Source organism: Mus caroli, unplaced genomic scaffold, assembly GCF_978045245.1.
Source record: "Mus caroli unplaced genomic scaffold, Mus_caroli_1 scaffold_11, whole genome shotgun sequence".
Classification (NCBI taxonomy): Eukaryota; Metazoa; Chordata; class Mammalia; order Rodentia; family Muridae; genus Mus; species Mus caroli.
Genome location: NW_028227266.1, coordinates 24,200,529 through 24,214,348, shown reverse-complemented (window position 1 = coordinate 24,214,348; position 13,820 = coordinate 24,200,529). Strand labels below are relative to the sequence as shown.

At 43.9% G+C, this 13,820-nt stretch overlaps 1 protein-coding gene across 4 annotated transcripts in view; it reads right to left on the bottom strand.

Annotated features, from left to right (window-relative positions):
* Positions 1-283: 283 nt before the first annotated feature.
* The window catches only part of Ncapd3 (non-SMC condensin II complex subunit D3), a 63,585-nt gene continuing 50,048 nt past the window's right edge, over positions 284-13,820 (bottom strand). Inside the window, exons 24-34 of one of the 4 annotated variants that reach the window (XM_029481307.2) lie at positions 13,009-13,146; positions 12,601-12,734; positions 12,188-12,384; positions 9,559-9,669; positions 8,039-8,221; positions 7,438-7,604; positions 7,070-7,203; positions 6,262-6,339; positions 1,156-1,227; positions 1,006-1,066; positions 284-930 (exon numbers count right to left, since the gene is read on the bottom strand). In XM_029481307.2, the coding sequence (XP_029337167.1) occupies positions 822-930; positions 1,006-1,066; positions 1,156-1,227; positions 6,262-6,339; positions 7,070-7,203; positions 7,438-7,604; positions 8,039-8,221; positions 9,559-9,669; positions 12,188-12,384; positions 12,601-12,734; positions 13,009-13,146 (1,384 nt within the window). In that variant the 3' untranslated portion in view covers positions 284-821. Of the gene's footprint in view, positions 931-1,005; positions 1,067-1,155; positions 1,228-6,261; positions 6,340-7,069; positions 7,204-7,437; positions 7,605-8,038; positions 8,222-9,558; positions 9,670-11,922; positions 11,958-12,187; positions 12,385-12,600; positions 12,735-13,008; positions 13,147-13,820 lie in introns of those variants that run through there. The other 3 variants (XM_021171882.3, XM_085844499.1, XR_015048918.1) reach the window with 3 other exon arrangements.

Below are 13,820 nucleotides of genomic sequence, written 5' to 3'. Positions count from 1 at the left end.
GAGATGCTTGTCTCCAAAAAGGCAGAGCATTCAATCCCAACCCTCCAGGTTCCTCAGCAGTCTCACCCATCAGTACCACCGCTCTGTCTAAGGGTCAAGAAGCCAGCCATGCCATCATAAGCAGGCTTGACCACCTACCTAATGTACTTATGGAGATGGTTACTGGGACACAAGAGAGACAAAGGTTCTATATGGGAACAAGGGCAGGTGGATAGATGAATTAAACCCTTAAATACTTAATGCAGTGTTAAGCACACCATCAATAAAGACTTGCTCCAAAGCCAGAAAAATTATAATAAATGCTAGGTTATATTTATATTTGACATTTATTACTTTGTTTTAGAAACACTGTACACCTCTTTTAATAAAAATTTGTAATTATAAATAATAGAAAAATATTTCAAATTTTTGCCATTAGCTAAGGGGACATATCTATTATACTGAAGTCACACAAGCTATAGACACTTGAGTTATACAGAAGAAAGCTGGTTTCGTTGAAAATTGTGTTCCTTAAAAGACCATATTGTAACTTACCACAGAAAGTTTGATACTCAAATAGAGTATCACAGTATTAAATAGCTTAATGTTATTGTGAGAAAGTCTAAATACATCATTTCTCTATTTACAAATCTCAACTATAATGATAGAAAGAGAAATAAAAATAGGAAGGTTGGTTAGACAAACACAAGCTGCTCAAAGACACACTGATGTCCTAGGCAGGAGCTGGCAGTACACAGGTACATGTCTCCCACACCCACGTGGGTGCAGGCCACACCACGCTTTCCCCTTCTATCTAGGAGATGCACATATTCCCACAGGCCTCAGTTGGCTGTCTTCAGGGGGGCCTTACGAAGGGACCTCCGGCTGGATCTTGTGCTGCCGTGATTTCTGGCTGGAGACTTTACGTTCCACTGTGGAGACTGTGGAGGTCTGGGGAAGGAAACCATGCAGTCAACAGCTCAACCAGAAAACAGCTCAACTAGAAAGCCCACTCCCAAAACTTACCTTTTATCAAGCAGCGATAAACATAAAATGTCACTTCCTTGTTCTTGGGCTTCGAGTTTCTCTGACAAGGAGTCAAACATGAAGAAATTTAAGTTTCTCAGAATTTCAGAGGCAGTAGTTGTGCTGACCAGAAGAAAACCCAGAACTTACCTTTGGTAAGAAAAGTTCCTGGTGTCCCTATGTAACTGACCCCTGCTGCAAATGTGACGTCACTGATGGAATCTGGAGAACGGGAGAACAGTGGGAATAAAATTCGTGTGGGAATTTGCCATGGGTTCTCTCTGGTCTTCACTGCTAGCCCCTAGGTGACCCACAAAGACTCATCAGAAGCTTGGGTTTGTCTCAGGCTTAGGCAGACGCTTGCACTGCAGTCTGTTTTCACACTGCAGTGTCTTCTCCCAGCTCGCCGCCTCCTTCTGTGACTGCCTCCGTGTAGGTGACCTCCATTTCGTATTACTTCTTACCTACTGGATCTCCATACTTCCACCCCATTGTGTTTCTTTCTTGTCCATATATGTTGGAAGAGTTGATACATCGTTCTCTAAGGCTTTAACTGGCCAGAACCTTGGGCTACATTTTTTTTTTTTTTTTAATTTGGTTTTTCGAGACAGGGTTTCTCTGTATAGCCCTGGCTGTCCTGAGCTCACTTTGTAGACCAGGCTGGCCTTGAACTCAGAAATCCAGCTGCCTCTGCCTCCCAGGTGCTGGGATTAAAGGTGTGCGCCATCACGCCCGGCTTTGGGCTACATCTTTACATGGAATCTGTAACCACCCTGTCCCTGGTGTCACTCAAGTGTCACTTCTTCCTTGTCTCCATCTTTGCTCACTGTAAGTATCTCAGTCCTCTCAGCCCTTCCTTTCTCTTGACCTTTCGTGGTATGTTCTGACCTTTAAGGCCCAAAGCCACCAGAGTACACTGGGACTGTGTTCTGGCTCTTTCACCAGCAGACATTCAAGTCATTCTCGGTCAGTTTATACAGAATGCAAAGTTTTTAACACAGTATCTGATACAGGTAAATGCCAAGGAAATAATTTATTAGCTATAATCCCTTACGTCATGATGGAGTCATGCTGATTAACAGAACAGGGAAGGATAGTGTCTTGGTTAGGTACCTTGATGAGGCTCTGTCCATCAAGGAGACCCTAAAATCTATCACTCTGAGCTAGCCCAACCCATCTCTATAAACTCAAGAGATTTCACAAACATGGTGTAATCTACTTGTGCCCACCAGGCATATATGGCTGACCCTTCTTCAGCAGTCCTAGCCTGTCATATCTGTGTGCTCATTCAACTGCTCTGTCACCTCTACCTGCCCCATCCCAGAATCTTACAGCTACATCCTTGGTGTTGGCTGTTAAAACACTCCACACAGGAGCAGAGGTTCTGGGTTCACATGCTACATCCCTATGGGCATACTCGTGAGGTTGGCTCTAGAGCCCACATTTCCCACACTGTCCTCATGAGGAGCACACAATGACCCATCATGGATGCAAACATGTTAACCTCCACTGCAGAACTGCACCACAGCAGCAACTCCGGCTCTGTTTGAACAGTGCTCGCGAGGCTGCTTGGTTTTGTCCCTGGAGGATCTACTGACCCTGGTGTAGGAATCTCCCCCTGACGTGCACACTGACTCTCCCAGCTACAAGCCTCTAAGCATCCTGGGTGGTTCTCACAATTCTCGTGCACTCTGCTCACAATCAAAGGCAGAATGAATAATCAGTTAAAGAATTTTATTCACATTAGCCAAAAACAAAAACTAGGAATATTTAATGGGAGGCTGGGGGGCACCTACGAGGAGGCTGGGGGAATGACTGCTATAAAATAACGAAGGAAAAAAATGTCAGATGATAAAGACTTCCTGTGTGGGATGAAGAGATGGCTGGCTCAGCTAATTAAAGGTTAGACTCCTGGCCAAAATGATAGGACTTCCCATGTTTACGGATCACCAGAATTCACATTATAAAAATGGACGGATGACCAAAATAAATACAAATTCAGTGACACTTTACCAAAATTCCATTGATATTTGCAGAAACACACAAAAAAGATTCTAAGATCATTTGGAAGAAGAAAAGACTCCCAACCTGTCAAAGTACTGGCAAGGAGAGCACAAGCCGGAGTATCTATCAGCAGTGCCTGACTTCAGTCACCCTACACAAACCCAGCGCAGTGGCAGGGCCACAGCTCAACTGAGCAGAGGACCCAGCATCAACCTGGACACCTGATTTTCAACAAGGAGGTGTCTCAAGGCAACAGGATCTGCCTGTAGAACAACAGTAGACTAAAATCCTCTGGAAACAGAGCAAAGGCCTCCATGTAAGACTCTGAAATGGCTAGAGGAGACACCACGGCTGGCGGGATTTCAAGGTAAAACATGAGCAATGATGTTCTGTATAGGATTCCAGGAACACAAGAACACAAGAAATAGTGAGACCTGAGGAATAGGATTGAATGAAACCACAAAGTTTTATCCAGCAAAGCAAATCACAGAGTGAAGAGACGAGATAGGCTTTGAAATCTGTGTCAGTTGTTCCTCTGATGATGTTAATATCCACAGCATATAAAGAATTAAACACCAATGGACAAATTCCAGTGGATAAATGGGTACATTAACTGAGTAAGTTCTCATAGTACACACAGCCAATATATACACGGAAGAAATGTGCTCAGCCATCAGGGAAATGGGAATGAAAACTGAAAGGAGATTAGATATCTGCCTCATCGGAAGGGCCAGCTCAAATCAAGCAATGGGTAGCCACGCTCGTGCTGATGCAGCACCATGTGCTCTGAGCATTCATTCTCCCAGGAGCAGAGAACAGGCCCCTTTAAGCATTCCTTCCTGGTTCAAAATATAGATGGGCATAAATTGCATCAACAGCCAGAGAAAGAACAAGTAGTGTCACGACCCAGTGACACCCGAGTTTGATTTTCCATCAGAGCCGAGTCCTTACATGCAAATTAAAGCAGCATTAGTGCACCAAGCCAGATTTCACTGCTAAGCAACATGCTGCCAGGAAACCAAGTGAAGAGTGAGATCAGAGACTCATGGGATCTGCTTCTATAGCATATGGTACCTAACTGCCAAAATAGAAGTGCTTGGTTATCCTGAGCCAAAACACTTGTCATAAACCTCTCGGAAAGAGGAGGACAATTTTACATGTCTAATGTCACACCTGCTGGTACCCAATAAGCCAAAGTTACTGTCTTACTGTCAAAAACTACCATGATCCAGTTATCTAAGGAAATGCAGGGTGGGAATTATGTTCATTCGTGATCTGCCTTAAAAGGGGGTCCTGCATGGCAATTAGGTATAGCCTCTTAAGTACTGTAAAACACCACAGCACCATAAGTTAACAAAATGGCACATAGCCAGCATCCATGTGGTATGGTGGGAAAGCACATGGGCTCAAGGCATGAGCACCGCTGCAGAGTGGAGGCTCTGTTTTCATCTCACAGTCATGGGAACGAACCTGACACAGAAGCCTAGAGGAGCACAGAGGCTGCAATCTGGTGGTTTTGAATAGGTCTCTGGGGACATGCATCCAGGTGCTCTGTGACCAGCCTCATGAAGACAGGAGTAAAGCAGCTTGTGAAAACCATCGAGGACAGAAAGAACGAAGTCTCAAGTGTGGGATGCAATGCCAAGAGGTCTAGGGCCTTTCAGCATGAAGAAGCAAGGAGAGGGGCATTCAGAGAGCAAGGGCCTCAGCCAAGGAAGAGTGGTTTGACACAGGCACACACTGTTGTGCATAGCTGGGGCAGGGAAGGAGTGTATATTCTCTAGGTAGGTGCTCAACTCCAGGGTACGCATGTCAGTCAGCAGTGGTCTCAATAGAACAAGCTGAACAATGCCAATCATAAAAAGTGGAAATCAGAAATTACTTAAAATCTGAATTATTTTCATTGCAATAATTTGACATCAAGTCAAAGTAGAGAATTCTACACTGACCTCACATGATGGTGACAGTTAAAACACAGGTACACTGCATTTATTGTCTAAAATTATTCCAGCCTATTCATTTGGGGATACTTATGTAGTACTAAATGCTAATTTAGTGCCCTTCAAGACTGGTATCCTGGAGAGGAGAGAATTCACAGGTAAGACACTGAATAACCCTGCCCCCAGTTAATTTGATTGGTGAATAAAGATGCCAACAGCCAATAACTGGGTACAAGAGAAATAGGTGGGGTTGAGTTTTGGCAGGCTTAGAGAAATGAACAGGAGGGAGAAGGAGGAAAGAGAAGGCATGGAAGAAAAACTGGCAGGAGGGAGGGAGAGAGAGCGAGCCGTCATGGGGAAGGAGTAAAGAAGACATGGCCCTGTGCGCTGGCCAATTGGAGCTAAGAACAGCCCATATGGAATGATGAAACATACAAAACGATTATTCAGGGTTATTGTTAGGAAGGCAGATTCAAGGCATATTTAAAAATATAAAGGGTGTGTGTGTCTTTCATCTGGGAACATAAGTGGTCTAAGGCAGATAAAATCCTGCAATGGGATTTTTTTAGTAATCTTACTACATACATATGAGACATAAATGAATTTGCTTTTTAATCTTGGGTCCCATGCCAAAGATACCTCATTAAAAATATGCAAATATTCAGAAAAAAAATCCAAAGATAGCTTAAGTTACAAACACTTCTGGTGTCAAATATAAGGGTCTTTACCTGAACAATAATTCTCTCACCATAAGAGCTTTTATCAGGGTAGGGAGGAGGCTAACTGCTCTAACTTTGAACATTAGGAACAAACACCCAATAAGGAGGAGACACAGACTTTTGGCATAGCTGGAGTGTAATCTTCAACACATCACTGAACCTGCAGTCCTGGTGTGTCACCAGGGTAGAACCCTAGAGTACACAAGACAGATGTAGGGCCAAACCCTGCCTGGGGCCAAACAGACTATCGCCTCCCATATACCTAGAGCAGCAGAGGGCTCCCAACAGTGTCACTGTTGGGCCTGACCTATCTGTCCCTTAGTTCACAGCGGTCACACATGGACTGAGTTAATGCATGTACAACACTAGGATGAGTGCTTCACATTCAATCCGTTTTCTATCAACTACCGACAATCACCGTGACACATACAGTTTGGACAGTAGCCAGTGAGTATCAGCAGCCTAGGGTAAGGACTATTTTACAAGTAGGCTACTATTATGCAGAGAAGGTTCGCCACCAGTGTTACTGTGTAGGCAGCTGCAGAGAGGTATTGGAAAAACTAGCCTGTTGCGGTTAGTGGTTAGTTACTTACTCTCTGGGGTGCTGATTGCCCGTTTAGTTACATGGTTGACCGTTCTGTCAGACTCTTTCTCCAAGCTTAAGGAAGATTCTAGGATAAAACACAAGAGTCTGTTTATACAAAAGTCCAAAGCAACATCTCTCATACAGAGAACAACAACAAGACCCACAATCCATGTGAAAAGTTAAAATTCCCAATGTTTCAAGTGATATTCAGACAGGCCACAGAAATTAAGAAAGCAATGCAAACAAACATGAAAGCTCCCAGGCAATGTCCACATTCATGGCACTTATGGAAGTGGAAAGTAAACCCACAGCAAATTTGTGGTTTTGACAGTTCAGCAATATAAAGTGTGTGTGTGTTTAAGTTATTTATTAATTTAAGCCCAATTTAATGTTTTAAAATACTTTGGCCTTTGCCACTGGAAATAATTTCCCATACAAGGCTATGCGTACACGGCTGTTTTACTGTGTCATTTACATAAGAAAGTATCAGTGCTTTCATGAATAGGGTAGTATGAGAAGTCTTGGTACTTCCAGTTTAAGGCAGAGTGCTCTAAAGCCACTGGAACAAGAGTTCTGAAAATCTCAAGGAGGCGTTTTCATTGCATGTCTCACAGGCGTGTATAAGGAGAGTGTTGACTCTTAACACAACATTCCCCAAACCCCTTAGCACAGGAAATTCATTTCCTCAGCCTTAATCCGAAGTCTACAATTAATGCTATTTAAGGACAATAGAAAACATTTAAAAAGGAATGAGGCATAGACTCACTTTTGAATTGTATATGTTCAATACACCCGATATCAACGGTAAGGCTTACCATGGCTGGAGGGATTTTCTGGGCTTCCAGTCTCCACATTGAAAGGCAAGGCTCCTAAACTGCGTGTTCTATTCTTAGACGCAACAGCTTTCTTGACTGAATTCAGGATGGCGATGGTACTCAGAGACATGGGCCTATAGAGACAGGATGCCAGACGCTGACTCCAAGTCAGACCACCATGGAGGCATCAGTTCCTACCCACGTCTCCTGATGTACTGCTCAGTCACCTTCTTCCCAGACTTTCAGGGAAGCATGTGGTGTGAGGGGTTAGTACAAACAGTGATGGGCAGTTCCGGCCTGGTGGGAATGAAGAAATGCCTATGAGAATACCTCAACTGGGCAGGCTGCTGGCTCAGTGAGCTCCCTACCTGGTACTGGACATTATCTTCAGAGGTCCATTTTCAGATATGGGAGGCAAAGTTGGTGTGAAGTTGGACCTAGGTGCTGAAGGCCGGCTCTGGGTTGGAGGCACATCAGCATTGTCCTGGCCAGCAGCAGCAGCAGGAGCAGGTACAGCTTCTAAGTCTGGAGCAACCTGTCATAAGAGTGAACAAGAATATCATCGTTTGCTATAAGAAGCCCACAGGCAATCCACTTTAAAACCCATGCACAGGGGTGGCTACAACATTCTCTTTAAAACAGAACTGCTGGCAAACGGCCACACACAAATGTCAGGGCAGGTTAGTCTCTCTCATTTTTTAATATAGCATATCTATTTGGATTCCTCAACTAGAATGTGAGCCTATGGCTATACTCAGAAATGCCCTTGCAGACAATAAGCTCTACAGGGCAGAAACAATACATAAGCCATGGAGAGATGTAGGAGAAGATGACTATGTGCTGTGTGCTGCCAGTGTACCTTCTGGAAACTCACGCATTCTGATGAGTCCCATAGTTTTCCAGGCAAAGTTCCCTCACAGGACCTCGGCAAAGAGAAGCATTGAGCTGCTGGTGTGTCCCATCACCTACCTGAGCGGAGGGTACCCTGTCACTGTCTTCAGGCACTTTGGTTGCATTAGCATGTTCTGTCAGAGCTTGCTCTTGGGCTAGCTGCTCATTATACTTCTTCATGTCATACTCAAGTTCAGATGCCAGCTGTTTGTCAACTGCAAAGAAATCGTTGATTTCATCCCGGTAATCTTGCATAACTTCCTGAAATAGATCCAGAAGCATCCGTTAATGCCCTTTCCCATAAACAGTGAGGCCTTACTGGTATGATGTACACCTGGAACTCCAGAACGAGAACAGGAGTTCCAGACCAGCCACATGGTTGACCTTTTTTGACAGGGTTTCTTTGTGTAGCCCTGGCTGCCATGGAACTCACTCCATAGATCAGCCTGGCCTCAAACTCCGAGATCTGCCTGCAGGTTACTCAGTCCGACAGACAGCATTTTCCTGAGCAGACTCTGACCACATCAGCAGGTGACCATGACTGTTAGTTTCAGCTAACAGTTGTGGTCTCTCGGGAAGTTTCCTGTCTAGCTGCCATGCTCTTGCTGGGAGAGGACCCTATCGAGGTCACAGAGGTTATACAGCCTTGAGGCTTCTCATGTATGTCCTCAGTAACGGTATCCATGGGTGCGAGGGAAGTCACAAAAACACCCAACCAAAACAAATTCTCATGTCTTCTGCAGACTGAGCTCAGATCTTCTATCTGATATTCCTTAGGATGTAAAACTATTTGAAAAACGATACTTAGAATAATTTTGCTATAACCCTTTAAGGAGCTTTCCCAATTTTTCAAAGACCATTTTAGGACAGAGGAAAGCTTACTGCTGTCAAGCCTCCCCTCTTTGCACGTGGGTTCTGGCAAGCACCTTTATCTGCTGACCTATCTTGCTGGCATCAAGATTTTTCCTTTTTTCTTTTTTTCGAAGAAAAACAAATATGAACAAGGAAAAAGCTGCTAAATTAAAGGAGAAAATGTGTCATTTCTTTCTGAATGCTTTCTGTCAGAAGCCTGAGGCTTTGCTCAGAGCTGTATTCTAAGCAAACACATTGCTGGGGCAGCTTCTCATGGTCCTCTGCTTTACAGACAACCCAGCAACAGGAGCTGTCTCAAGATAACACCTTATCCCTGTGTGCACGATATCGCCACAGGGCTGTGACTTCCTGCCTCAAATCAAACACCCAACATTAAATGTGATCATCAAGTCCCACCTCATCCTTACAGGATGAGCTAGGGCAGTGTCTTGTCCTCAGCTTTATTTGAGAAAAGCTTTAGACTGGAACATATTCCCAAAGAAGGTTTAGGACATGAACATAAGCTTTAAAACCTCAGCGGCCTGGGAAACAGAGAGAGCAACCTCAGTGGTACTTCTGGTCACACCCTTCAGTACCTGACTGTCTTCAGCAGCCTGTTGGGTACATTTCTACAGACTAGGCTTCCTAGCATTCTGAGTTCTTGTCACTCACTGTCTACACGAAGCAATGAACCTGGGGCAGCGGGGCTTGGGAGGAAAACCCCACAGGGCAAGCTCCTCATTTACCCTCAGGTAGTTCATGAGTTCCCGCAAAGCAGGGATCTTATTTTTCTCCAGCACAGTCTTCAGGGAGATGATGATTGGAATAATATTCTCTATGAAATTCCTCTTTTGAACCTGCAGGAACACACACAAAGGCATGCTTTAGATGCACACACATCTGAAGAATAGCTTTTCCATGATCTACTTCTTAAAGTACATCAAATCTAGCAGCTACAGAAGCCCATGTGCCATTTGATCAGGATGCTGGGAATGAAGAGCTCGCATGGCTTGTCACCAGACTGAAAGCACCACAGCACATACAGGCTTGCAGAGCACAATGAATATTAACACCACTTCCATGTTCTACATTAGAAAAAGGAGTAAGAAATACACCGAAGAACTTGATAAAAAGCTTCAATCTCCACACAACCCTGATAAACATTCAGCTCTGATCCACTATGTAGCCTTGCTTTTGAAAGACAATCTGGTCATGTGACCACATTATAATGTGTGTAAAAAAACAATGTTTGATAGTTGGTAAGTGTGCACATGTATGTGTATGTGTGTGTATGTGAGTGCTCATGAATGCACACATGCTATATGTATATATAACTCTTGTATACATTTTTGAAAATGTAATGTACTGGGGTGTGATGACCTGAGCCTTATAATCTCAGAACATAGGAGGCTGAGGAAGGAAGATCAAGAGTTCTAGGCCAACTTGAGTCACACAGTAAGACCTTTTATAAATAAACAAATAGGCAAATAAACAAACAGTATGTGATTTAAATAATCAGTATCCAAGATATTGTACAATAAATCTAAGAATTAAAAATAATTCATATTACCCCACATATATAAGATTATCTTTCTGAGGCTGAAATGGACTCTTTCTTTTCATTTAAAGCTAACAGGGTTTCTTGTTTGTATGCCACTCATTTCTGAAGCTTTGGATCAGAGTTCCTAAGTCAGGATAACAAATGAAGAAATACACAAGCTAATAAACACGCATCTGAAAATACAGTAAGTTTAGTCACTGTCATTAAATGTGGCCTAAATGCACTCAACAAGAATCATTAAGCACATTCTCTGTCCTAGACACAAGCAACCTCTGGAGACAGAGGAAAGACACCAAGAGTTCCTGTCCTTACACTGCTTCCCAACCAGTGTGTGTTGTGGTAAACGGCTGGCGATGACAAGCTGTAGAGGCTGGGGAACTGATGGAGAGGAAGGATACCGAAAAAGACAGGAGTAGGCAAGGATGTGCACTGGAGGAATCTTGTGAACACACAGACCAACAGGTTTTAACCCACAAGGGTCACATATCAGCTATCCTGCATATCAGATGTTTGCATTACAAGTCAGAATAGCAAAATTACAGCTCTGAAGTAGCAACGAAGTAATTTTATGGTTGGGAGTCATAATGACATAAGGAACTGTACTGAAAGGTGCTAGCATTTGGAAGTTTGAGAATACTGACTTAGAAGAACGAGTGTCAAAGGCATAGACCAGAACACATCTGAGAAAAAAGGGAAGAAATGAGGTGAGGGCAGGCAGTTTTCTACCCCCGAGAATCTGGATTTTAATCCAGAAGGTGACAGAGCACCGCCAAGCTAGTTTAGATCTGATACTTTTACCTTTCCTTTTTGAAAAATAAACGCGTATTTTGTGTATGTATGCATGCCGAAGTTTCTATGTGGGTACCCCATGCATACAGGAGCCTGCAGAAATCACAGGTGCACTGGAATCCCTTTAGAACACCAGTTAAAGCCATTGTGAGTTTCCATTTTGGGGTGCAGGGAGCTGAACAGCAAGCGCTCTTAACTGCTGTGCCCCCTTTCCAGCCCCAACTGTTCTCAGCTTTAAGAGAAAAATTCCATGAGCATTCACAAAGTACTAAGTGTTCGATGCCACAGATCATCTATGACCCATCTCCCCTGGAAGTTTCTTGCTGCCCCAGCAGCCATTTTCAGTATATTTTGCAGAGAATAATTAGGTTGAAGAAAGACTTTTCTGGCAAGAGAAAAAACAGAGACAGAAAGGGTGCTGACACAAAATGCCGCAGGCTTAAAGAAGCAATCACCAGAAAGGCAAAAGAGACAGGCATACAAGTAAAACAGACAAGAGCTGGATCTTGTTGGATTGGGTGTAATCAAAATCCATTTCCTTGGGATCAGAGGACTCCAGGGATCAGGTGGGAAATACAAACCAAATTAGGTACAATTATATGGAGCCTGCTAAGGGCAGTGGTGCCTGGGTTGTTCCAGTCACTGAATTTCTAATTTGACATCTTTGGTCAACCCAATCATATTCTTGGCATGCCAGACTCCTCTTCTGCCTTTGGCTGTATCACAAACTATCTAAAAAGAAACTTTTGGGTGCATATACCTTTGGTATATAATTGCTCCATTCCCTGCAACACACTGGGAGAAGAAATCAAGCAAGGAGAAATGATTAATTCAGTTCTGACAGTAAATTTGAGACACCATGGCGCACCCAGGCAAGCAAATAGACACACACTCATGGGAGGAGCGGTAGCTAGGGGTGGAGACTTTAGAACCACAAGCAGCCGAGCACAGTACAGGTCAGTGGTAAGAATGGCTCTGGGACTCCACTGCCTAACCCACACTGCAGCGCAGCAGAGGGCACTTACCTGTGAGATGATCTTCATCTGTGCTTCCTGCATGACCACATTTGCCAGAGCCACGTCATCTTCTTCCAGGAGGTCCTTGGATGTCTGTGCTCTCATTGCCAATAGTTTGATCTCCTTGGAGTTGAGGATGTCAAAGGTATCTGAGAGCAACTCGCTGGCTTCCATGTCCATGGGCAGGATGCCATCCGTGAAGCATGCTGAGGGAACACAGGACCAGACTCTGAGAAACCCTCGGCCCAGAGGGGAAAGAGAATTCACAGAAAAAAGTGACAGCCCCGTTACAGGGTTCGGGTTCTAAGAGACATAACTGATGCCAAGACGGACAAAACAGGCATGTCTTCTGTAGAGACCTGCCGTGCTACCATCAACACTGTATTTTAAGAGCACATTTATCTTAAAGACACCAGACGTACCCAAAATGTTAAGACAGATCTTGGAAGTGACATTGAATCGCTGTTCGTCTGTGAAGTGCTCAAGAAGAAACTTGTAGATTCTCATTCGCTTCTCCTTGTTTGTCTTTCCCTTTAGCAAAAACAGCTGCTTCCCCCTGGTGCAGAACAGGACATATTACTGCTTGTGTGGATATAGGTGACAAAGATTCAAATATAGCAGCCTCAAAGCTGTATGACAAGGACTCTGAGAGGCTCCAGTGCCACTTCAGGAATTATCTTTTGTCACTGTGCCAAGAAAACTAATGACCACTGAAGAAGACATCATGTGAGTGGCAGTGTCTATCCTACGCATAGGACACGGGCAGCAGCACTCCCTGAGATGGAAGCTCTTCCTGAGACATGGAGACCTCATCCCAGCTATCCACTCACCTCTCTGACTGGGAAAACTTGTTATACTGCCCATGCTTCTCATAGTTGTTGAAGTGGAATATGCACTCAATGAAGTGCTGGAAAAACATGGTAGGGTTCCTCTTCAATAACAAGTGAGCCAGGCAGAACTCCCCAAGGCTGCAAAGGAGAGAGGCAGAAGGAGACTCACTACTCACAGAGTCACTAAGAATTCTGCTGCCACACAAAAAAAGCACGGATCTCAAAATACACCCCAACAAACAATTCAAAGCAAGTCGAGGATGTTACTTGCTTCGTCTGTTCAGGCTTGACATTTCATTTCAAAGAGAAGGGCTGTATACAAGTCTTCTTTATCAGGTTTTGTTTATTGCTAAGATTTAGTACTTTTAAGTATAGGCATGCATGTGTGTGTAGGGTTATGTCCACATGTTACAGATGTGTAGGCTGAGGAGGTCAGAAAAGGGTTTGGAAATCCCTGGAGTTGAGGAACAGAACCGTGTTCTCTGCAAGAACAGTCTTACGTGCTGGACCATCTCTCTATCCTGCTCTGTCAGCTTTTATTTTAAAACTCAAATATAGTGTTACTACCCAGCTATACTTCTAATAGAAAGAAACAAACCAACTTCTTTCCAGCAGAGGCCTGGGTCCTCGTGGCTAATGCAACAGTGATGGTTACTTGAAAATTAGCATGTGGCCTTCACACGCCAACTCCAACTTGCTGCCCAAAAACGAGCAAAAATCCATTTCAATACTCGGAACTTTCCTTAAGAAGAGCAATAAGAAGAGCTTCACTACTGGGCTGCAAGGCAACAACTCTCCAGAGAATTACTGAC